At 37.7% G+C, this 25060-nt stretch overlaps 3 protein-coding genes across 5 annotated transcripts in view; 2 read left to right on the top strand and 1 right to left on the bottom strand.

Moving 5' to 3' along the window:
- Positions 1-851: 851 nt before the first annotated feature.
- LOC125777173 (uncharacterized) lies at positions 852-24842 on the top strand. 2 transcript variants are annotated; one of them, XM_049451442.1, is made up of 5 exons: positions 852-1053; positions 1154-1292; positions 1352-1619; positions 24430-24497; positions 24564-24842. In XM_049451442.1, the coding sequence occupies exons 1-4, from the start codon at positions 921-923 to the stop codon at positions 24433-24435; spliced, it is 546 nt and encodes a 181-aa protein (XP_049307399.1). In that variant the 5' UTR covers positions 852-920; the 3' UTR covers positions 24436-24497; positions 24564-24842. The 2 variants fall into 2 exon arrangements, with proteins under 2 accessions (XP_049307399.1, XP_049307398.1); XM_049451441.1 differs by lacking the exons at positions 24430-24497; positions 24564-24842 and having other exon boundaries at positions 1352-2711.
- Positions 3123-4708, bottom strand: LOC125777134 (uncharacterized). 2 transcript variants are annotated; one of them, XM_049451359.1, is made up of 4 exons: positions 4319-4708; positions 3883-4256; positions 3552-3826; positions 3300-3448 (listed from the first exon to the last, which is right to left on the bottom strand). In XM_049451359.1, exons 1-4 carry the CDS (start codon positions 4612-4614, stop codon positions 3437-3439), a joined length of 957 nt encoding a protein of 318 aa, XP_049307316.1. In that variant the 5' UTR covers positions 4615-4708; the 3' UTR covers positions 3300-3436. The 2 variants fall into 2 exon arrangements, with proteins under 2 accessions (XP_049307315.1, XP_049307316.1); XM_049451358.1 differs by having other exon boundaries at positions 3123-3826; positions 4319-4705.
- LOC125777130 (uncharacterized) overlaps positions 22740-25060 on the top strand; it is a 55725-nt gene continuing 53404 nt past the window's right edge. The window contains exon 1 of the mRNA XM_049451348.1: positions 22740-22834. The gene's annotated coding sequence lies outside the window, so the exon portion shown is untranslated. The remainder of the gene's footprint in view (positions 22835-25060) is intronic.

The following is a 25060-nucleotide window of genomic DNA, read 5'->3' on the forward strand; positions in this document are numbered from 1 at the left end:
CCGGAAGTCGTGAGCTGCTTGAGTCATATGTAAATGAATCGTTTCTGGCCACTCCCAAGTGAATGGCGATCAGAGAACTTTCCTCACTTGCGTGAACTTCTACACATGACTCCATCCTCCAGTCTGTTACCATAAAATTTCAATGCGCATTAAGCAACTTAATGCTCATTAATTTTGCTCGTCTGTCAGGGCTAGTCTAAAAGTGCATAAAAACACTAATGCTCGGGTTCACAGTCCATACTTATGTTGTGCCCAAATAAAATCTTAGCTAAGCATTGTTGCAGACTGAGTGGTCGTTTTTATTTTATTATGATATATGGCAACGTTATGGGTAACGTCTGTTTCACAAACGCATCCATAAAAATATGTTTGAAATATTTAAATTACAACAGACAATACATAAATTTGCGAGGAAAGTTATATCGAAAATGGATAACAACATCAAAAGAACCCGAATTTCACCCAATCCGATTCCATATTTTTTCACAAAAAATAATTCCTTATTTCTCATTATTATTCTTTTGACAAATAATTGAAATTTCAAAACAATTCAAAACAAAAATCTGCTGTCACTTAAGCCCTGCTTAAAGCTCCAGTTATGCATGCTTGACTTGACCTAGCCAGACTTGAGAACTGTCACATAAAAGATCTGTTTAATGAGCCTTGCATGTATTTGATTACCGAACGCTTGACTTGACTTGAAAGTCTGTTGAATTTAGAATTTCAAGTTACGTTGACATTTCAGAGAGTGGCATCTTTGCTCTCTCCCTTTATTTTGACATTTCAGAGAGTGTCAGCTCGGTTCTTTCCCTCGCTTTTTTACATAGCACGCTTCATTTCATTTTCATCATTTCATTTTAATCGTCTCTTTTAATTTTCTAAATTTAATTTGCCAGAAATAAATAATCGAAATAATCACAATGAATGATGAAAAATTAATAGAAGAAGTGCGTGCGCGGGAAATTTTGTATAACAAGGCCTGCGTAGGCTACCGGGTGCCGGGCAAGAAGAAGGCTGCGTGGGTAAGCGTGGCAAAGGAGCTAGGTGCTACTGGTAAGTAATTGTTATTATTATTTATTAGATTTTAATATATTTTGTATATATGTATATATAGAGGTAGAATTTAATAGTTTATGTTGGGTTTATTTTACAGATGAGCAATGTTCGAAGAGGTGGCTGACTCTAAGGGAGAGATTCAGTAGGGAAGTAAGGAAAATGGAGTCACCATCAGGAAGTGGGGCGAGTAACACCGATAATATGAGCTTTTTAAAACTATATATACAGCCCAGACCGTAAGTTAATCTTTTTTTTAATATTTTATACGTATTAAATATTTATTTCCCTTTTACAGAAATCGCTGCACCACAAACATTTTAGAAGATATGTATTCGCAGGAGCTGTTGGAGCCATTTAGTTTTGAAAGTTCTCCGACTATTTTATCGTCGCCTTCGGAGTTGTCGACTTCAACTCCGATCCGGAAAAGAGTCAAGAAAACAAACAGCGACGACGACAGCTGTTTCAAAGAAGCGTGCGAGCTATACAAAAGCATGTGTGCAGAGAGGAGCAATTGCAGCGAGGCCGTGAGGTCGTTGACCTCTATCATGAACGGTATGAGCGAGGTAAAGCAAATGAAAGCAATACAAGTTTTAAAAAATTCGTTATTTGCTATATGGATCGTCGGGTTGGTGTAACCAGTATAGATCTTCTTTAGTTAGAATAAAAACACGTGTTTCAACTTCTTGGTTAAGGTAAAATTCTTTATTTGGTAAAATGGCGTGTTCTAGTTGACTATGCGCGAAAGAATGGCGTGATCTTTGTACGACGATTGAATAATGACAGTTCTGCTAACTGCGATGCAGATACATAAAATAATAAGTGCTGCCAAACCATCGAATTGATGGTGCTGCCCTTGGCTGATAGGTGTGTTCGCGTACTACATTGCCACAGGTGTGTTCGCGCACTACACTGCCACAAGTGTGTTCGCGTACTACACTGCCACAACCAGTCACGTCGGGGTCACCAGTATGGATCTTCGGGTTGGTGTAACCAGTATAGATCTTCTTTAGTTAGAATAAAAACACGTGTTTCAACTTCTTGGTTAAGGTAAAATTCTTTATTTGGTAAAATGGCGTGTTCTAGTTGACTATGCGCGAAAGAATGGCGTGATCTTTGTACGACGATAGAATAATGACAGTTCTGCTAACTGCGATGCAGATACATAAAATAATAAGTGCTGCCAAACCATCGAATTGATGGTGCTGCCCTTGGCTGATAGGTGTGTTCGCGTACTACATTGCCACAGGTGTGTTCGCGCACTACACTGCCACAAGTGTGTTCGCGTACTACACTGCCACAGCTATTAACTCGGAACCCGAATAATTTTTTTTTTTATTTTTAAATCATTTGTTTGTTGTTTTATACATATATTGAATTAATATGTAAAAATGTTTGAAACGCTTGTTACCTAGACATAAGAAACAACAATGTACCTCATTTTTCAAAAATAGTTTTAAAATGTTTAAAACGCTTGTTACCTAGACATAAGAAACAACAATGTACCTCATTTTTCAAAAATAGTTTTAAAATGTTTAAAAGGCTTGTTACCTAGACATAAGAAACAACAATGTATCTCATTTTTCAAAAATAGTTTTAAAATTTTTAAAATATTATTTTTTTTAAATAGTTTTAAGAATGTTCAAAAGGGTTTTAAGAATGTTTTTGAAAAAATAAAATAATTTGTTTTTATAACTCTTTAATTTTGTATGTCTTTTATTTATTGTGTGCTATGTTGGTAGTGATTAATGATTGGAAGGTTGTTGTCATTGTGTAGTTGCAAAAAACATTCACCAAATATTTTTAAAGAATGATAGAGTTTTGATAGGGAAAACTTATCCTATTTTGCCTAAAGTATGTACTTGTGATTATACGGCCTATGCCTTATTTACTAATTACATACCGTCATAATCATGATATATTGTCGGTAAATAAAATATATATGTTTTCGTTAGAAGCATTACTTTACAGAATTCATTTGCCATATGCCTGTGTAATCTTCCTAATACAGATATGTAATTACCATTTTTCAGTAAATAAAACAATATTTATAGATATATCCATGGTTTAATAAAATATCACAAAAAAGTTAACGTAACAAAAAGTATAGTATAAAGGTACTTAGATTACAATTTTATACATAAAATATGTATATATTTCAAATGTATAAAATACACAAACATTGCTATACATTAAATACGATCTTCTTGAAATGAAACCGCTCCCTGATTTATAAAATAATCTGCCAAAAAATCCCTTACACGGAATGCGAAACTAGATGCATTGCGTCGAGTTGTACTTATTGAATTTAATGCACCTCCAACACTCTCTAAATCTTCACGCCATTCTCCCTCCAATATTCCATGGTCTGCGGTGTCTGTGTCTACAAATGTATCTGGACAATACCAACAATCATGGTCATTGAACATTACAAAATTGTGAAGAACCAAGCAGGTTAACACAATTGTTTCGCAGTTCTTTGGGCTAAAGTCTATTACCTTTCGTAGAACACGCCATCGAGCATTTAAAATACCAAAGCTATTTTCGATTACTCTACGTGCTCGGGATAACCGGTAATTGAAAATTGCTTTGTTTCGTGGCAGCTGTGCACCGGGGTAAGGTCGCATTAAGTTTTCCTTCAATGGGAACGCTGCGTCGGCCACAAAAAAATGTGGAAAATCTGTTGAGGATTCATTCCATAATGGAGCTCTTGGTGGTAGTGGCAATTTGTTTTCCAAGAGTGCTTGACCAAATTTAGTTTGCTGAAAGACACCTTGAAATAAAATAAAAATAAGTAAATATTGAAATATTGCAAATCTTTTAAAATACCTCCGTCACTTTGTCCGCCATAGCTACCAATACTGGCAGAGGTGAACGTACGAGTATACCTAGCGTCGCAGGATGCCATTAAAACTATACTATAAAACTCTTTATAGTTATAAAATAACGAGCCTGAATTTTGTGGACGAATAATAGCTATATGCTTCCCGTCAATTGCTCCGACACAGTTGGGTATATTCCACAGTTCTAAAAAATTTGCAGCAATGTCTTTATATTGTGCGGTAGTTGGCCCGCTAAGGTATGTCGGGCACAGGTGTAACCAAAATATTTCACACGTTTCAAGTACGATATTCCGCACTGTTGTTTTCCCTAATTTATGCATCGAGGCTATGATCTGAAAAGGTGTTCCATAAGCGAGGTACCTAAAAAATAAATGAGAATACAATTAAATGAATATATGTACTTCAAGGATTGTTTTACTTACATTAAAGTTATAACCACTCGCTCCTCGACGCCAATTTGTTGTTTTGGTTTTTTTAAAAACGGACTAATAATATTTAAAAGAAGGTTGTATACTGGCCGATTCATCCGTGTTAAAGCAAATAGTTTTTGGTCGTCTTCTTTTAATTTTAAAAAGTTCTTCCAGAAGAAACAATTTGGGTTTCTATACTGATTTGCTGGATGAACGGACCAGCTGCGTTTACGCCTTCTTAATACTTTTCTCCTTTGAAGGCGAAGAATATTTAAATATAATAGTTCATGGAATAAATCACTATCCATTATTAAAGTTAATATATTCGGCAAACCAATTTGTTTTAATATTGATTAAATTTTCACAAGCTTCACATATCAAGTAAAATGTCACATTTGTGTGCTCTCTCAACATTCAAGAACAGCTGATTTCTACGCGCTGTGTTTAGTATTGTTACAAAAAGTAGTATTAAGTTTTATTTGTATTGCTATATGCATCCCTGATTATGAACAATAGCTGTAGGTATATGGAATAGCATTTGTCTTGTTGTAGACATCTGGCGCCACGGCTGTCTGCTTGTCGAAACAATAGACATCTGGCGCCGCACTGTCTGCTTGTCTAGTTAAACAATTGCTGAGTCTGGCGCCGTATAGCCGTATGTTCTGGTAATTTCCAGACGTGATATTCTAGAAGGACACGTCGGCATCAGCGAGAAGTGCGTGGCTATATAAGCCGTGGCAGCGCCAACGTAATCAATCAGTGCTAAGAGTAAACTGCTATAGTGTAGACGAGTTGTGAAATAAAGAGTTGTTGAATTAAATTAAACAGTGTTGATTTTATTTGTCAATCCAGAGATACGAACCTAACAAAGTAAACTAGCAAGCAGTAAACTCGTAACAGTATAATTGCAGTTACGTTTCACAAGTCACCTTTTTCGAAGCTGAGTTGAGTCAAGCATGCATAACTAGAGCTTAAGTCTCCCATTCTCAGCATCTTAAGCATAACTTAAGTACGAACTGTAAAGAACTATTTTCCTGTTTTATCTTACAGCCCTATTCTCATGCCCTCACAAAAGTCACCAACCTCACTACAGTGATGTTTCTCGCAGTAGTGAGGGTTACCTTATTCTGGCGAAAATTCGAAAGCTCAAATGCTCACTATTACCACAAATATCTGTGACGTGTGAAAGCAGCCATCATAATAGAAAACATCTGTGTTTGTTTTGTTTTAAATCAATATTTTGCATTTTTTAAAAAATATTTGAGCATAGAGGAACTGTTCTTTGTATATGTAGAAGTCGAATATATCTTTTATCTGCGTTTCCTGGCGTGTTTGTATTTTTACGGGCATGGCTCTTACCAAAAATGCGTTGGTAATAGTTATACGATGCTCTCTATGAGCCAATCCTCCGTAAAAATAAATATATACATATATACATATATGTAAGTTACTTACTGTCACTGTACATTTTACTTCCTCTAAGAATGAATAAAAAGACATCTACATATGTATGTTTAAATAATTCATTTTATTTTATTTCATTTTTTTATTTTTTTACATTTTTATTATTACTTATTTAATTATTATATATATGAAATTATTGTATGTATATATATGTATTATTACAATATGCAAAATTACTTACATATGCTGATTGTCCATTTTTGTATGCTTATTTTTATTAAAAAAGCTGTTTGACAGCAAAAAGCTTTTTACCTCACGTGGTGACTTTTTTTAAGCTTTTTTAAGCTTTTTTCTTATGAGGTTTGAGCAAGAATAGCCTCACAAATTATGCCTCACAAGAAATCTCTCAAATATTTTCTCTCAAACGATTGTCGTTTTTTTATATGTTGTAAGCAGCTCAAACACGAAAAGGTTAAAAATAAATCAATTTTACATAAATTTCAGAAATATTATGAAACAAGGTGAACAAAAATTCCATTTTTATTTATAATTATATTCTTTGACTATGTTAAAGAAAATTTAATTTTTGTTATCGACATAATTATTTTCATTCAAGTGTAAAAACATCTCTGAATGATGAAATGTAATAGATTTTGTGACTATCACTTACAGAATAGCAAAATCGTCTCAAGTCTCAAAAATTGTCTCTAACTTGAAATCTCAAATTTAGAGACTGTCTCACGTTACAGAATCGCACGGTAAGACTCATCCAAATCTAACAACATATGTATGTCGAATTGTTGCCTGGTATTCGTGGAATCCACGATCTTCTAATAACGCCATTAACTATATCTTTAAGTTTTTCTTATTGAACCAGTCTGTGAATCTATTACTATTGGTGGCAGATTTGAGTTGATCGCAATTGCGTACATTGACTGCTAGTAGCGATAGGCGATGTTGTGACTTTTAAGAAACACTGCTACTTGTGACTTTGACTTTGTAGTAGCATTGATTTTAAACTGTGACTGTAATAAATATTGTAACAGACAAAGGACAATAAGAGAAAAAAGTAGAAGAAAATTCTTTCCTTTTTCATTTACGTGCAATGTACATATTTATTAGAATAAACCTAAATTAAAATAGTAAATTCAGTTTTAGAAAATCAGCAAATATGAAATATACACAAACCTACATAAAAGATAAAATTAAATAGTGTTAAAAATAATTATATCAAATGGAAAAGACGGCCAAAGCATTATGTTTATAAATATTTTCCATTTGTATTAAAAAACAACAATATTTCAGTATTCCTTTCGCTTAATCTTGACCGACGATCACTTACAGTTCGCCCCGCTTTGGAAAAAATTCTCTCGCAAGGAACGGAGGAGGCCAAAACACATAAATACCATTGATAATACTGCCATTTTAGGGTATCTGTATTTATTTTCAAGCCACCAATGAAATGGATTGCTACTACGGAAAACCAGCCCATCTTCCAAATACCACTGAATTTCATATGGCTTCTACGTTACTATGTGGTTTATGTTCATTAGAGTATTTATCGAAAGAACTCCATGTTGATACTGAGTTTTCTATATTTTCTTCTGTTCTTTCAGTCTTAAATTCTATTTCTTCCCTTTGCATTTCTATTAGATGACGTTTTATAATTTTTTTTTGTGTTACGTGCTGCCGATTCATCAGCCAACGCCACTAATTTGAATCTGGTGTCGAGAAAAGTAGCTACCGTAAGTGTATCGCTGTGTTGTAAACTGCTAAAACGTTCCCTAATTCCATTTAAAATAATTTCAATCACTTTTTGTATGGTGTTTGAAAATATTTCAGTTCGCAAGTGTCTACACACATGTAATAGACCATTTGCGATTGGTATCACCAGCAAACCCGTGCAATATGTTTCACCACTAATGCTTACTGTAGCTTCTCTAAATGGTATGCAAATTTTTCACAAAGCAGCAACAATCGCCCAATCGTCGCTGGTTAATATAGGTACCTACATTTTTGTTTATAATTACCAAAGTACATTTCACTGCTTCCTCCAACTCCGAAAAACGCTTCATTCTAGGGACGTCGGAAATAGAATAAAGTATCGATATATATTGTATCGGTCATTTTTGAATATATCAATATCGACATTGATACTTTTATTTAAAAATATCGATATATCGGTATGATATTGTTGCGAATTTGCTCCTTGCTAGTTTGCTTTACTAGGTTCGTATCTCTGGAGTGACAAATAAAACCAAAAGCCGTTTAATTCAATTCAACAAAATCTCTTTATTTTACAACTCGTCTACACTATAGCAGTTTACTCTTAGCACTGGTTGATTACGTTGGCGCTGCCACGGCTTATATAGCCACGCACTCCTCGCTAATGCCGACGTGTCCTTCTAGAATATTGCGTCTGGAAATTATAAGAACATAATGCTATACGGCGCCAAATGCAGCTATTGTTTAGACAAGCAGACAGCCACGGCGCCAGACTCAGTAATTGTTTAAGTAGACAAGCAGACAGCTGCGGCGCCAGATGTCTATTGTTTAAACAAGCAGACAGCCGCGGCGCCAGATGTCTACAACAAGACAAATGCTATTCCATATACCTACAGCTATAATAACGGGCCGTCTCGACAGGATAAAATCTATGTCTTACTAACTGGTTTTCCCTGCCTATTGCCTGTGGAGACTCCATATTGCTTATTTCTTACAATATATGACAAACTAATTAGTTTACCATATATTGTAAGCAATAAGCTGTCACTTCAGCAGTTTGACAGCGCAGTTTTCATTTCTATGAAAATTTCGAAGAGGCAACATATCCCATTTACACATATGCCGACGGCATTTTCATTTCGGTAATATGAAATTTAGAAGATCGAATATTAAGACGATTGTGTTATGTTATAAAAATAAAGTACATGTTCAAAATAACATTTTCTCAAAAAATTAATATTTAGTTTAATATTGTTAATTTACAGAAAAATTATGGAATGAGCGAAGTCTTAAATTTAATCAACTTATACAAGCATAAATAATCATTTCTCAATTTAAATTTATTATTTTAATTGGTATATAAAATTTATGCCAGAATTATTATATAGTAGTCCAAAAATATGAATTCTTATTTTCTCAGAAATACATTTGTAAAAAAGGGATCTTCATCCTTTTCTTATTATCTTATTTTTCCAAGAAATACATTTGTGAGCAAAGGATCTTTACCCTTTTCTTATTATTTTATTTGTCCCAGTAATACATTTGTAAAGGATCTTTATCTTTTTTTATTTTCCTCATAAAATATTTAAACAGTTCAAGAGCTCAAAACATGCGCTACATCAGCTACCTACCCGACGGCATTTCGCAATATGATAAAATAAATTTTTCAAGAGCTCAAATACGCTACATCAGCTCGAACCTACCTACCCTGCGCCTTTGCGCAAATGATTATGTTATGATAACAAATGCCCACATACAGATTTGGCAATGGCAATAGCAATAGATTTGACAGTTAGTAAGACATATATTTTATCCTGTCGAGACGGAGCGTAAGGGACAATATTGTTACAAAAGTAGTATTAAGTTGTATTTGTATTACTATATGCATCCCTGATTATGAACAATAGCTGTAGGTATATGGAATAACATTTGTCTTGTTGTAGACATCTGGCGCCACGGCTGTCTGCTTGTCGAAACATTAGACGTCTGGCGCCGCGACTTTCTGCTTGCGTCTGGCGCCGTATAGCCGTATGTTCTGGTAATTTCCAGACGCGATATTCTAGAAGGACACGTCGGCATCAGCGAGAAGTGCGTGGCTATATAAGCCGTGGCAGCGCCAACGTAATCAATCAGTGCTAAGAGTAAACTGTTATAGTGTAGACGAGTTGTGAAATAAAGAGTTGTTGAATTAAATTAAACAGTGTTGATTTTATTTGTCAATCCAGAGATACGAACCTAACAAAGTAAACTAGCAAGAGTAAATTCGTAACAATTGGTGTCAGAAGTGGGATTGTCAAATAATCCAAATTCAAAATGGTTAAATTCGGAGAATTGAGAATTCAGCAATTAAAAAAGGAACTGGAGGGGCGTAATTTGCCGATAAGCGGGCAAAAGGCGGATCTGCAGGCACGATTACGTGAAGCAATGGAAGCGGATGGAATTAATGTCGACGAATTCGAATTTGATGGCCCAGAAACTTCTACAAAGGTAGAAGAAAAAGTAGAAGAACAACGAACATCATCAAGTGTGGACATGAACATGCTGTTAGTGGCTATTAAGCAAATGGCAGAGAATGCAGTGCAAACAGAAAATCGTCTGGCACAGCAAATAGCTGAAAATACATCACAAATAGCAGACAATGCAGTGCAAACCGAAAATCGTCTGGCACAGCAAATAGCTGAAAATACATCACAGTTAGAGTCTCGCCTTACACAACAACATCGTTTGGTACAACAGATCACGGAAAATACTACACAACTACAAAAACAAGTGCAAGAGAAATTTTCAAAATTTGAAGACGAATTAAGCACTTTAAAAAATGACGAAGAAAATTTAAAAGCAGAAGTTCTTCAATTAAGTAATCGTGTGCGAGAACTGCAACTGCATGGCCCTGCACCATCAACAAATAATCAAAGATTGAAGGCACCCACATTCGATGGAAGTATTCCATTTCAAATTTTCAAACTTCAGTTTGAAAAGACAGCAACGGCCAATAACTGGAATGCAGCGGACAAAGTGGCGTCCTTGTTTGTATCATTGAAAGGACCGGCAGCAGAAATCCTTCAGACTATTCCAGACTGTGAACGGGACAACTATGAGGCATTGATGAGTGCAATAGAAAGACGTTATGGTAGTGAGCACCGGAAACAAATATACCAGATCGAACTGCAAAATAGGGGTCAGAAGATGAACGAGTCATTGCAAGAGTTCGCAACTGAAATAGAACGACTGGCTCATTTGGCAAATGCAGATGCACCTGTGGATTACATTGAGAGGGTAAAAATTCAATGTTTCATAAATGGAATTCGTGATGTGGACACCAAACGCGCCACATATGCAATGCCAAAAAGAACGTTTGCTGAAACGGTTTCGCACGCCCTCACACAGGAAACAGCTTCCCTACTAAGTAAACCAGCACCCAAAGTACAAAGGGTTGAAATGGAACAACCGGCGCTGATGGAGGAAATATTGAAGACTCTGAAGACAATTGCTGCACCGCGAGTAAATACAACAGGCAGATGTTTCAACTGTGGAAAAGCGGGTCACTTTGCCCGAAATTGCAATATAAAAGTAAACCCATCAAAACGGAAACAACCAACAGATAACGAGGACGGAGCATCCACATCTCACAAGTCGTTAAACTAAAACGGAACAGTTCAAAGGGGCGTGAGCTGGTTCCCACAACTATTTGCCCCACCATCTCGATATCACAAATAGGTCGCCATGACAACAATCTTACTATCAACGGTATCGTAAATGGACGACTGTCAACGCTTACTTTGGATACTGGTGCCACACATTCAATTATCCGACCGGATGTGGTAAGAGGAACGGTTGAACCATTAGTCGGTTGCAAGCTTCGAACGGCCACCGGAGAGGAAGCAGCTGTCGCGGGAAAAGTGTTTTGCGAAGTGATGATTGGTACCCTGGAAGTTAATCACACCTTCATCGTAGCAGAAATCACGGATGAAATTATAATGGGAGTAGATTTCATGATTGATCACGGGGTTACTTTGGATTTAAACAAGCAAATGCTGTTTTGCCAGAACATGGAGATGCCTATAAACACCGGATATGTGACCAACGTTGAAAGTAAGAGGGTGATTGTTGATGATAATCAGAGTATTCCACCAAAATCTGAGGCGATTGTATGGGCTAAAGTGAATGGAGGAGGTGGGACTGAAGAGTTGTGGATTGTGGAACCAACAAAAATAGATACACCCATATTGGTAGGAAGAACGCTTGTGAAAACTAGAGAAGACGCCACCATTCCGGTCAGAGTAGTGAATGAATTCAACACGCCTATAAGTCTGAAGAAAGGAGCAGTAATTGGACAGTGCCATAATATAAGTGCAATAGCACGATGCGAACGGTCACAACAGAAGCCTACTATTGAGCCACAGCAGATAAGTCCTACACTCCTAAACAATTTGCTGAATGAGGTGCATGGAAATGAAAAATTAAAAGCAGAAAAACTATTAGAAAAATACGCATCCATATTTGCAAACGAAGGAAACAACACAGGAAGAACCGGCATTGTCAAACATCGCATAAATACTGGAGACGCTAAACCAATCCGACAATCTCCGCGTAGGGTTCCACTAGCAAAACGTGAGGATGCTAACAAAATTATTGAAGACATGCACAAAAACGGTGTAATCGAACCTTCAATAAGTCCATGGAGCTCACCTATCGTCTTAGTTAAAAAGAAAGATGGTAGCACCCGTTTCTGCGTAGATTATAGGAAGTTGAATGATGTCACAAAGAAAGACAGTTATCCTCTACCAAGAATCGACGATACATTAGACACCTTGTCTGGAGCGAAATGGTTTTCTACATTAGATCTACAAAGTGGATATTGGCAAGTCGAGATTGATGAACGTGACCGTGAAAAGACCGCTTTCAGTATGGGCGACGGGTTATGGGAATTCTCGGTGATGCCATTTGGGTTATGTAATGCGCCTGCAACGTTCGAGCGACTGATGGAACATGTGTTAAAAGGACTCAACTGGAAGACATGTTTGGTGTATCTTGATGACATTATCATCATGGGAAAAAGTTTTGATGATCATCTGAAAAATCTAGAGGAAGTCTTTCAGCGAATAGCATCAGCCGGATTACGCTTGAATCCCAAAAAGTGTTCATTATGGAAGAAGCAGGTCACATATCTCGGACATAAAGTGTCAACTGAGGGGATTCACACCGAGGAGGGAAAAATAAAAGCAGTTAAAGATTGGCCTCAACCCACCAACATACATGAACTCCGCAGCTTCCTCGGCTTATGCACGTATTACCGCCGTTTTGTACCTGGATTTGTGAACGTGGCTAGAAGTTTACATGATTTAACAAAGAAGAATCGCCCGTTTGTATGGCAGTTGGAACAAGAAAAAGCGTTTGAGCAGCTTAAAGAACTACTTTGTACGGCGCCGATGTTGGCTTATCCAATACCTGGAAAGAAATTCATCCTGGATACAGATGCGAGCGCTTATGGAATTGGAGGTGTCCTGTCTCAGCTCATCGACGGACAAGAAAGAGTAATTGGGTATTACAGCAGAGTGCTCGGGAAACCAGAGAAAAACTACTGTGTGACGCGAAAAGAACTACTAGCTGTGGTGGAATGTGTAAAACATTTCCACAAGTATTTGTATGGACAACGATTCTTGCTGAGGACTGATCATGCAGCATTAAAATGGTTATTACAGTTTAGGAATCCGGAAGGCCAAATTGCACGATGGATCGAAAGATTACAGAATTACGACTTCGAAACGGAACATCGAAAGGGGATTCACCACAAAAATGCGGATGCATTATCACGTCGCCCTTGTCCACTGGAATGTAAACATTGCTCCAAATCAGAAGGAAAAGAAGGTATAATCGACGTGCGATTACTGAATATAGAACCTGAAGATGATTGGACTCCTCACCGCATCAGAATCAATCAGCTGGAGGACCCTGATCTTGCAAAGCTGATAATAGCCAAAGAAAATGGGGTACGACCACCAAAGGAACAAATAAGTAGCGAGAGTCCAACGGCAAAAGCATATTGGGCCCAATGGAACAGCATAAACCTCGTTAATGGATACCTTCATCGTACCTGGGAAAGCGAAGATGGCAAACAGTCTCGTCTGCTTATCATAGTACCGAAGTCCATGATCCCGAAAGTATTGAAAGAATATCACAATGGACCTAGTGGAGGGCACCTTGGGATTACAAAAACTATAGAGAAGATTAAACAACGGTTCTACTGGATCGGTTGTCGAGATTCCATAGCAGAATGGATAAATAATTGCGTAGAGTGCATGGCAGCTAAAGGCCCTAAAGCCAAAAGTCGCGGTAGGCTACAACAGTACAACGTGGGATCACCATTTGAACGAGTCGCAATGGATGTTGCAGGTCCGTTTCCAACCAGTACGGCCGGAAACAAATATCTACTGGTTGTCATGGACTATTTCAGTAAATGGCCAGAAGTATATGCCTTATCAAACCAAGAAGCGAAGACAGTAGCCGAAGCGTTTGTAGAAAATTGGATAACAAGGTTCGGAGTGCCCGTCGAATTACACTCAGATCAAGGCAGGAATTTCGAATCTTCCATTTTCCAAGAAGTCTGTACATTATTGGGCATCCACAAGACACGGACAACAGCGTTACATCCACAATCAGATGGAATGGTGGAGAGATTCAACCGAACGCTCGAAGAACATCTGCGGAAAATCGTTGATAAAGATCAACGGAATTGGGACAAGTGCATCCAGATGTTCCTGCTGGCGTATCGTTCAGCGAAGCACGAGACAACTGGTTACACGCCAGCAAAGATTATTTTCGGATCTGATCTGCGACTCCCTGCTGATCTTAAGTTTGGAACGAATCCTACAGCTGTAAGAAATGATGGAGATTATTGTTCTGCCTTAAAGGAAGAAATGAATGAATTGCATCTAATGGTAAGACAGCATACGCATCTGATGAGCAATAAGATGAAGGACCGGTTCGATCAAGCGGCAAATTCAAAAGGTTTTGAAGAAGGTGATCTGGTCCTGTTGTACAATCCACTTCGAAAGAAAGGCTTGTCCCCGAAACTGCAGACAGCCTGGGAAGGACCCTATATGGTGATGAAACGACTTAATGACGTGGTATACCGCATACAAAGAAATGGAAAAGCACGATGTAAAATGAAAGTAGTACATTTGGAGAGGCTCGCCCCATTTGGTTCAAGAGGATTTGTGCCTAATCGGGACGATTAGGCTTTAGTGGAGGGCAGTGTTACAAAAGTAGTATTAAGTTGTATTTGTATTACTATATGCATCCCTGATTATGAACAATAGCTGTAGGTATATGGAATAACATTTGTCTTGTTGTAGACATCTGGCGCCACGGCTGTCTGCTTGTCGAAACATTAGACGTCTGGCGCCGCGACTTTCTGCTTGCGTCTGGCGCCGTATAGCCGTATGTTCTGGTAATTTCCAGACGCGATATTCTAGAAGGACACGTCGGCATCAGCGAGAAGTGCGTGGCTATATAAGCCGTGGCAGCGCCAACGTAATCAATCAGTGCTAAGAGTAAACTGTTATAGTGTAGACGAGTTGTGAAATAAAGAGTTGTTGAATTAAATTAAACAGTGTTGATTTTATTTGTCAATCCAGAGATACGAACCTAACAAAGTAAATTAGCAAGAGTAAATTCGTAACAATATGAAAAAAAAATATTTGGCCTAATCTACTTTAATCATCTTACCTTACTAGATAAATACTAACCAATAGACATAATTTTTAATAAATCAAGAACAACAATTAAAACATTAATAATTTATTAATCAAACCAATACTTATCTGATACAGACGTAAGAAAAACTCTTTGATTTACGTGCTCGGCTGTAAGCCGACTTCTGTTCTGCGAGATTCACAGCAAATGCCACTCTCTCCGAGGAAACCGAGGACGCAGGCGATATCAAATACTTTAGAGCTATGTCGGAAAGGACTGGGGTAAAATGACGACAATCAAACCAGAATTTTGTTGGATTCTATAGATATTGCTTTAGTTCGCTGGGCATGCCATCACTGGTTGAAGTTGAAAGTAAAGAGTTTGCTGAAGCTGCAGCAATATCTATCATAATTATTTCATGTCCGGATGGCGCACTGTTGTTTTCCGTATTCACTGTTTTTCACTCCTATGTTGTTAAAATGAAGATTACTTTTATTAAAGCCAACACTTGTACTTATTATTTATTGAAGCTAATTTTTCAACACTTGCACTCTTCTTGGCGTCTGAACAATAAGTGACGCTTCTAGAAACTACGAATTAAGTATTCAGTTGAAACTGTGAATTTCTAAGAAGAATAATTGACGAACAGTGTGCCCACAGTCCTTTTTCTCCTCTTTCGCCTGTTGAGTGAAGTTGGGGCGGTTGATATTCCTCTGCATTAAGCTTCTATTACTTTATGAATTTGTGGGAGTAATGCAGAGGAGTATTTGTTTAGATTAAACAGTTAGTATAAAAAAGGATTTAAAATTTTTTGATCATGAAAATATCGTTTTTATACCTTTTCAATACTTATAATATTATATCGATACCTCGATATATCGAAACAATAAATATCGCTCAAAAATATCCTTATATTGAAAAAATTATATCGATATATCGATGTATCGATATTTTTTCGACAACCCTACTTCATTCGCTGAAGTACTTTTCTTGAAGTGAGCAATTATTACTCTAACTTTATCAGCAGGGATAATGGGATGCCCAACTTATTCCAGTGTGAGAGCGCCTCAAAATAAGCGTTTTTTATAACATTTTCCATTATGGCCAGATCGAACAAAATAAGAATTTTTGGGCATTTTAAATTAAAATACCCAACATTATTTACGATTGCAAATTATTATATATTGGACTTTTAATATATGGCGAAACTACTTAATTCCTTTTTTATGATTTTATGGTATTTTAAAACAACTGACTTTCGATCTTTCAATACTTAATAAGGTGAATTAAGCCTGTTAGTTCTCAATTAATAAATGTTTTTAATCAATTGTAATAGAAAATTAATTCTATTATGCTTCAAATTACAAAACGTTTCATGAAATATATTTAAATTTCGCATTTTCTTTGATTTTCATTGTTTTAAATTTTTATTAGCCATCTTGAACGGCGGCACCAAATCCCTTCGTTTTCATATTTTTTTGGTAAGATTTCAGTCTGGCCATCGCTCGTTTCCAATTGCTAAACGTCAAAACCTCCTCAATCCAGTCAACTGTCAAAGTTAAGGTGGTTTTGACGTTTAGCAATTGTTCTCTCACTTCCAGTGAGAGAGGAGTTGGACATCTCATTATCTCTGTTTATCAGTTACTTGTTCCATTTCAGGAATGCGCAATCCTTCTGTTACGATTAAATTAATTGTGTGAGCCATACATCCAAAATGCTTCCAATCTAACTTATTAATCTCTTGCTCTTGCAGAGTCCTTGTACAGTGCAAGAATTGCAGATTTTTCCACCTAATACAACGGCACAACAACAAGCACACGCAAATATTTGCAATGGCTGTAATATATTTCAGATCAAAACCCATGTTTATTTGCGTGCAATGTCACGCAAAAATATAATTGTAACCCTGTTTTAGCTGTCATTTTGCATGAAGACATATTTTAACGTTAAATTGTTCAGGAAGGCAAATTTTAAATAGATCTCATAATTTCTATTTAAATTATAAAGATTTGATACAGTTTTTTTGTTAAGAATAAATGCAGAAGTTGCGCTCATTCACAATAGTCATTTACAATAAATTGACCGAATCAGCCGTTCATATATCACTAGATTCTGCAATGGGAGCTCTCGTTCCCTTGTATATTGTTACAAAAAGTAGTATTAAGTTTTATTTGTATTGCTATATGCATCCCTGATTATGAACAATAGCTGTAGGTATATGGAATAGCATTTGTCTTGTTGTAGACATCTGGCGCCACGGCTGTCTGCTTGTCGAAACAATAGACATCTGGCGCCGCACTGTCTGCTTGTCTAGGTAAACAATTGCTGAGTCTGGCGCCGCGACTGTCTGCTTACGTCTGGCGCCGTATAGCCGTATGTTCTGGTAATTTCCAGACGCGATATTCTAGAAGGACACGTCGGCATCAGCGAGAAGTGCGTGGCTATATAAGCCGTGGCAGCGCCAACGTAATCAATCAGTGCTAAGAGTAAACTGCTATAGTGTAGACGAGTTGTGAAATAAAGAGTTGTTGAATTAAATTAAACAGTGTTGATTTTATTTGTCAATCCAGAGATACGAACCTAACAAAGTAAACTAGCAAGAGTAAATTCGTAACAATTGGTGTCAGAAGTGGGATTGTCAAATAATCCAAATTCAAGATGGTTAAATTCGGAGAATTGAGAATTCAGCAATTGAAAAAGGAACTGGAGGAGCGTAAATTGCCGATAAGCGGGCAAAAGGCGGATCTGCAGGCACGATTACGTGAAGCAATGGAAGCAGATGGAATTAATGTGGACGAGTTCGAATTTGATGGGCCAGAAACTTCTACAAAGGTAGAAGAAAAAGTAGAAGAACAACGAACATCATCAAGTGGAGACATGAACATGCTGTTAGTGGCTTTTAAGCAAATAATAGCTGAAAATATATCACAAATAACAGAAAATGCAGTGCAAACAGAAAATCGTCTGGCACAGCAAATAGCCGAAAATGCAAAAAATGCAGTGCAGGCAGAAAATCGTCTGGCACAGCAAATAACGCAAATAGCTGAAAATACATCACAGTTAGAGTCTTGCCTTACACAACAAATAACTGAAAATAATACGCAGTTAGAAAAGCGTTTGGTACAACAGATTACAGAAAATAATACACAAGTGCAAGAGAAATTTTCAAAATTTGAAGACGAATTAAGCACAATAAAAAATGACGAAGAAAATTTAAGATCAGAATTTCTTCAACTGAATAATCGTGTGCGAGAACTGCAACTACATGGCCCTGCACCATCAACAAATAATCAAAGATTGAAGGCACCCACATTCGATGGAAGTATTCCATTTCAAATTTTCAAACTTCAGTTTGAAAAGACAGCAATGGCCAATAATTGGAATGCAGCGGACAAGGTGGCGTCCTTGTTTGTATCATTGAAAGGACCTGCGGCAGAAATCCTTCAGACTATTCCAGACTGTGAACGGGACAACTATGAGGCATTGATGAGTGCGATAGAAAGACGATATGGTAGTGAGCACCGGAAACAAATATACCAGATCGAACTGCAAAATAGGGGTCAGAAGATGAACGAGTCATTACAAGAGTTCGCAACTGAAATCGAACGACTGGCTCATTTGGCAAATGCAGATGCACCTGTGGAATACATTGAGAGGGTAAAAATTCAATGTTTCATAAATGGAATTCGTGATGTGGACACCAAACGCGCCACATATGCATTGCCAAAAAGAACGTTTGCTGAAACGGTTTCGCACGCCCTCACACAGGAAACAGCTTCCCTACTAAGTAAACCAGCACACAAAGTACAAAGAGTTGAAATGGAACAACCGGCGCTGATGGAAGAAATATTGAAGACTCTGAAGACAATTGCTGCACCGCGAGTAAATACAACAGGAAGATGTTTCAACTGTGGAAAAGCGGGTCACTTTGCCCGAAATTGCAATATAAAAGTAAACCCATCAAAACGGAAACAACCAACAGATAACGAGGACGGGGCATCCACATCTCACAAGTCGTTAAACTAAAACGGAACAGTTCAAAGGGACGTGAGCTGGTTCCCACAACTATTTGCCCCGCCATCTCAATATCACAAATAGGTCGCCATGACAACAATCTTACTATCAATGGCATCGTAAATGGACGACTGTCAACGCTTACTTTGGATACTGGTGCCACACATTCAATTATCCGACCGGATGTGGTAAGAGGAACGGTTGAACCATTAGTCGGTTGCAAGCTTCGAACGGCCACCGGAGAGGAAGCAGCTGTCGCGGGAAAAGTGTTTTGCGAAGTGATGATTGGTACCCTGGAAGTTAATCACACCTTCATCGTAGCAGAAATCACGGATGAAATTATAATGGGAGTAGATTTCATGATTGATCACGGGGTTACTTTGGATTTAAACAAGCAAATGCTGTTTTGCCAGAACATGGAGATGCCTATAAACACCGGATATGTGCCCAACGTTGAAAGTAAGAGGGTGATTGTTGATGATAATCAGAGCATTCCACCAAAATCTGAGGCGATTGTATGGGCTAAAGTGAATGGAGGAGGTGGGACTGAAGAGTTGTGGATTGTGGAACCAACAAAAATAGATACACCCATATTGGTAGGAAGAACGCTTGTGAAAACTAGAGAAGACGCCACCATTCCGGTCAGAGTAGTGAATGAATTCAACACGCCTATAAGGCTGAAGAAAGGAGCAGTAATTGGACAGTGCCAGAATGTAAGTGCAATAGCACGATGCGAACGGTCAGAACAGAAGCCTACTATTGAGCCACAGCAGATAAGTCCTACACTCCTAAATAATTTACTGAACGAACTGCATGGAAATGAAAAATTAAAAGCAGAAAAACTATTAGAAAAATACGCATCCATATTTGCAAACGAAGGAAACACAGGAAGAACCGGCATTGTCAAACATCGCATAAATACTGGAGACGCTAAACCAATCCGACAAGCTCCGCGTAGGGTTCCACTAGCAAAACGTGAGGATGCTAACAAAATTATTGAAGACATGCACAAAAACGGTGTAATCGAACCTTCAATAAGTCCATGGAGCTCACCTATCGTCTTAGTTAAAAAGAAAGATGGTAGCACCCGTTTCTGCGTAGATTATAGGAAGTTGAATGATGTCACAAAGAAAGACAGTTATCCTCTACCGAGAATCGACGATACCTTAGACACCTTGTCTGGAGCAAAATGGTTTTCTACATTAGATCTACAAAGTGGATATTGGCAAGTCGAGATTGATGAACGTGACCGTGAAAAGACCGCTTTCAGTATGGGCGACGGGTTATGGGAATTCTCTGTGATGCCATTTGGGTTATGTAATGCGCCTGCAACGTTCGAGCGACTGATGGAACATGTGTTAAAAGGACTCAACTGGAAGACATGTTTAGTGTATCTTGATGACATTATCATCATGGGAAAAAGTTTTGATGATCATCTGAAAAATCTAGAGGAAGTCTTTCAGCGAATAGCATCAGCCGGATTACGCTTGAATCCCAAAAAGTGTTCATTGCGGAAGAAGCAGGTCACATATCTAGGACATAAAGTGTCAACTGAGGGGATTCACACCGAGGAAGGAAAAATAAAAGCAGTCAAAGATTGGCCTCGACCCACCAACATACATGAACTCCGCAGCTTCCTTGGCTTATGCACGTATTACCGCCGTTTTGTACCTGGATTTGCGAACGTGGCTAGAAGTTTACATGATTTAACCAAGAAGAATCGCCCATTTGTATGGCAGTTGGAACAAGAAAAAGCATTTGAGCAGCTGAAAGAACTACTTTGTACGGCGCCGATGTTAGCTTATCCAATACCTGGAAAGAAATTCATCCTGGATACAGATGCGAGCGCTTATGGAATTGGAGGTGTCCTGTCTCAGTTCATCGACGGACAAGAAAGAGTAATTGGGTATTACAGCAGAGTGCTCGGGAAACCAGAGAAAAACTACTGTGTGACGCGAAAAGAACTACTAGCTGTGGTGGAATGTGTAAAACATTTCCACAAGTATTTGTATGGACAACGATTCTTGCTGAGGACTGATCATGCAGCATTAAAATGGTTATTACAGTTTAAGAATCCGGAAGGCCAAATTGCACGATGGATCGAAAGATTACAGAATTACGACTTCGAAACGGAACATCGAAAGGGGATTCACCACAAAAATGCGGATGCATTATCACGTCGCCCTTGTCCACTGGAATGTAAACATTGCTCCAAATCAGAAGGAAAAGAAGGTATAATCGACGTGCGATTACTGAATATAGAACCGGAAGATGATTGGACTCCTCACCGCATCAGAATCAATCAGCTGGAGGACCCTGATCTTGCAAAGCTGGTAATGGCCAAAGAAAATGGGGTACGACCACCAAAGGAACAAATAAGTAGCGAGAGTCCAACTGCAAAAGCATATTGGGCCCAATGGAACAGCATAAACCTCGTTAATGGATACCTTCATCGTACCTGGGAAAGCGAAGATGGCAAACAGTCTCGTCTGCTGATCATAGTACCGAAGTCCATGATCCCGAAAGTATTGAAAGAATATCACAATGGACCTAGTGGAGGGCACCTTGGAATTACAAAAACTATAGAGAAGATTAAACAACGGTTCTACTGGATCGGTTGTCGAGATTCCATAGCAGAATGGATAAGTAATTGCGTAGAGTGCATGGCAGCTAAAGGTCCTAAAGCCAAAAGTCGCGGTAGGCTACAACAGTACAACGTGGGATCACCATTTGAACGAGTCGCAATGGATGTTGCAGGTCCGTTCCCAACCAGTACGGCCGGAAACAAATATCTACTGGTTGTCATGGACTATTTCAGTAAATGGCCAGAAGTATATGCCTTACCAAACCAAGAAGCGAAGACAGTAGCCGAAGCGTTTGTAGAAAATTGGATAACAAGGTTCGGAGTGCCCGTCGAATTACACTCAGATCAAGGCAGGAATTTCGAATCTTCCATTTTCCAAGAAGTCTGTACATTATTGGGCATCCACAAGACACGGACAACAGCGTTACACCCACAATCAGATGGGATGGTAGAGAGATTCAACCGAACGCTCGAAGAACATCTGCGGAAAATCGTCGATAAAGATCAACGGAATTGGGACAAGTGCATCCAGATGTTCCTGCTGGCGTATCGTTCAGCGAAGCACGAGACAACTGGTTACACGCCAGCAAAGATTATTTTCGGATCTGATCTGCGACTCCCTGCTGATCTTAAGTTTGGAACGAATCCGACAGCTGTAAGAAATGATGGAGATTATTGTTCTGCCTTAAAGGAAGAAATGAATGAATTGCATCTAATGGTAAGACAGCATACGCATCTGATGAGCAATTAGATGAAGGACCGGTTCGATCAAGCGGCAAATTCAAAAGGTTTCGAAGAAGGTGATCTGGTCCTGTTGTACAATCCACTTCGAAAGAAAGGCTTGTCCCCGAAACTGCAGACAGCCTGGGAAGGACCCTATATGGTGATGAAACGACTTAATGACGTGGTATACCGCATACAAAGAAATGGAAAAGCACGATGTAAAATGAAAGTAGTACATTTGGAGAGGCTCGCCCCATTTGGTTCAAGAGGATTTGTGCCTAATCGGGACGATTAGGCTTTAGTGGAGGGCAGTGTTACAAAAAGTAGTATTAAGTTTTATTTGTATTGCTATATGCATCCCTGATTATGAACAATAGCTGTAGGTATATGGAATAGCATTTGTCTTGTTGTAGACATCTGGCGCCACGGCTGTCTGCTTGTCGAAACAATAGACATCTGGCGCCGCACTGTCTGCTTGTCTAGGTAAACAATTGCTGAGTCTGGCGCCGCGACTGTCTGCTTACGTCTGGCGCCGTATAGCCGTATGTTCTGGTAATTTCCAGACGCGATATTCTAGAAGGACACGTCGGCATCAGCGAGAAGTGCGTGGCTATATAAGCCGTGGCAGCGCCAACGTAATCAATCAGTGCTAAGAGTAAACTGCTATAGTGTAGACGAGTTGTGAAATAAAGAGTTGTTGAATTAAATTAAACAGTGTTGATTTTATTTGTCAATCCAGAGATACGAACCTAACAAAGTAAACTAGCAAGAGTAAATTCGTAACAATATTTTGGTATAGGATTTTTGCAATCTGTAATCTTGGAAAAGAACCCCCTTCTATGTTCCGACCAAAAATTTAAAGGGATTAGATTACATTTAAGCCCTTCACTAATCAGCCCGTTCTCACTGCCGTTGGAAAGATGAAAAAACAGCTGTTTTTGTAATACAAGAATTCACATCGCTTAATATTTATCAAAAGAAAAGATTATCATATAGTATTTTGAAATAAAGGACATATTCTTTTAAATATTTTCCATATAATGGAAATAATGGACACAATTTTTCATTTGTTAAGTCGATTTTCGGGTGAAATTAGATTCATTGGTTGTTTACATTTTTTTCTCTTTGTAGTGTCTAAATCAGCTGTCATAATGTAATAGATTCGCAATGCTGACAAGTAGATGGCGCAAAATCAGAGCCGTATCGAGAGATTTAGCGTGGATCAGTTTCATATCACTTCGATGAAGTGATTTTGAACTGTCATTTTTGTATGGCGAAATCTTGATAAATTTATAGGATTAATAGGATAAACCATTCAACAGCCGATAAGTGTCGGTCTGAACATGATATTACTTGCATTATCCCAAACAGATAGCAATATTTTGTCGTTACCCTGCAAGACGGAGGTAACAGATTGCACAAACACATTGAAACATTTTCAGCTGTTCACTAACACTGTTACATTTTGTGCGATTTTCAATTGCATGGGAGAATACGTAAGTAAGATAGAGAACAACTAACGACATTCTAAACATATTGTAATGTTAACTAGCTAGAATAGGAGAGACGAATACTCAATTTTTCAAGAAGAAGAAAACGAAAAGCGCAGTTTCAAGAATGATAAAAACAAAGATTGTGCAATGACGAGTTCAAATTTTGTTCGTTGTTCGTTGTATTGCAGGCATACAAAATCATGAATATCATCAAAAGTTAACATCAATATAAGTAAATATTAATAAAAGATATCAATATAAGTGAATATTTTATAGTGAACATTTACCTACATATTCATTTAACTGAATTTTCATTGTATTATTTAATTTTGTCTCGTTGCTGTGTTTGTTTCAACCATTTATGTAAATAAAAAGATTGAATATTTTGTAACCAAGTATCAATACCCTAAATGTGTATTTATTGTCTTATTTAATTTTCTTTTTTTACTATACATGTGTTCAAAAAATATGTTTATGTTTTTCAGATATAACCCAAAAGCTGGATGCCATTAAGAGCCGTCTCACTGCAATTTAAAAGTCCCTAACAAACAAAGTAAGTAACGCAGTATTACATTACCAATTTAAAACAGAAGTTAATTTTTATATATTAATTTTCTAGATGCCAGAAGATGCCGCATCACCGGTGACTTGGAGGATGAGCATTACGTGGAGCTCGAGTCGAAATTGCCTATGTCATCGGAAGAGCACGGGTGCTTCGGGGACAAACATTCACAAATGAAAATGGATATTAGTTTTAAGTTGTAAATATTAGTTTTAAGTTTGACATATTAGTATTAAGTTGTAAATATTAGTTCTAAGTTATATATATTAGTTCTAAGTTGAAGTCTCTAAATTTAGTTTTACAAATATGCTTTTTTAACTAATAACTTTTATACTGAAGTAAACTTAATCTTATGTTTAAGTAAATATGATTTTATTATTAAATAAAGCGAAATAATAAAAAAAGACTGAGTTTTATTTAAAAGAATTGAATTTGCTAGAAGAAACAAATGGGTAACAGATAATCTTGTTACTGCTTGTTCTTCCTAACATGCTTATATGTTAAAGGTAACAAACTGATAACCAAAATAATAACACTAACAGATATTCGGGTAA

The sequence above is a fragment of the Bactrocera dorsalis genome, chromosome 3 (assembly GCF_023373825.1).
Source record: "Bactrocera dorsalis isolate Fly_Bdor chromosome 3, ASM2337382v1, whole genome shotgun sequence".
Lineage (NCBI taxonomy): Eukaryota > Metazoa > Arthropoda > Insecta > Diptera > Tephritidae > Bactrocera > Bactrocera dorsalis.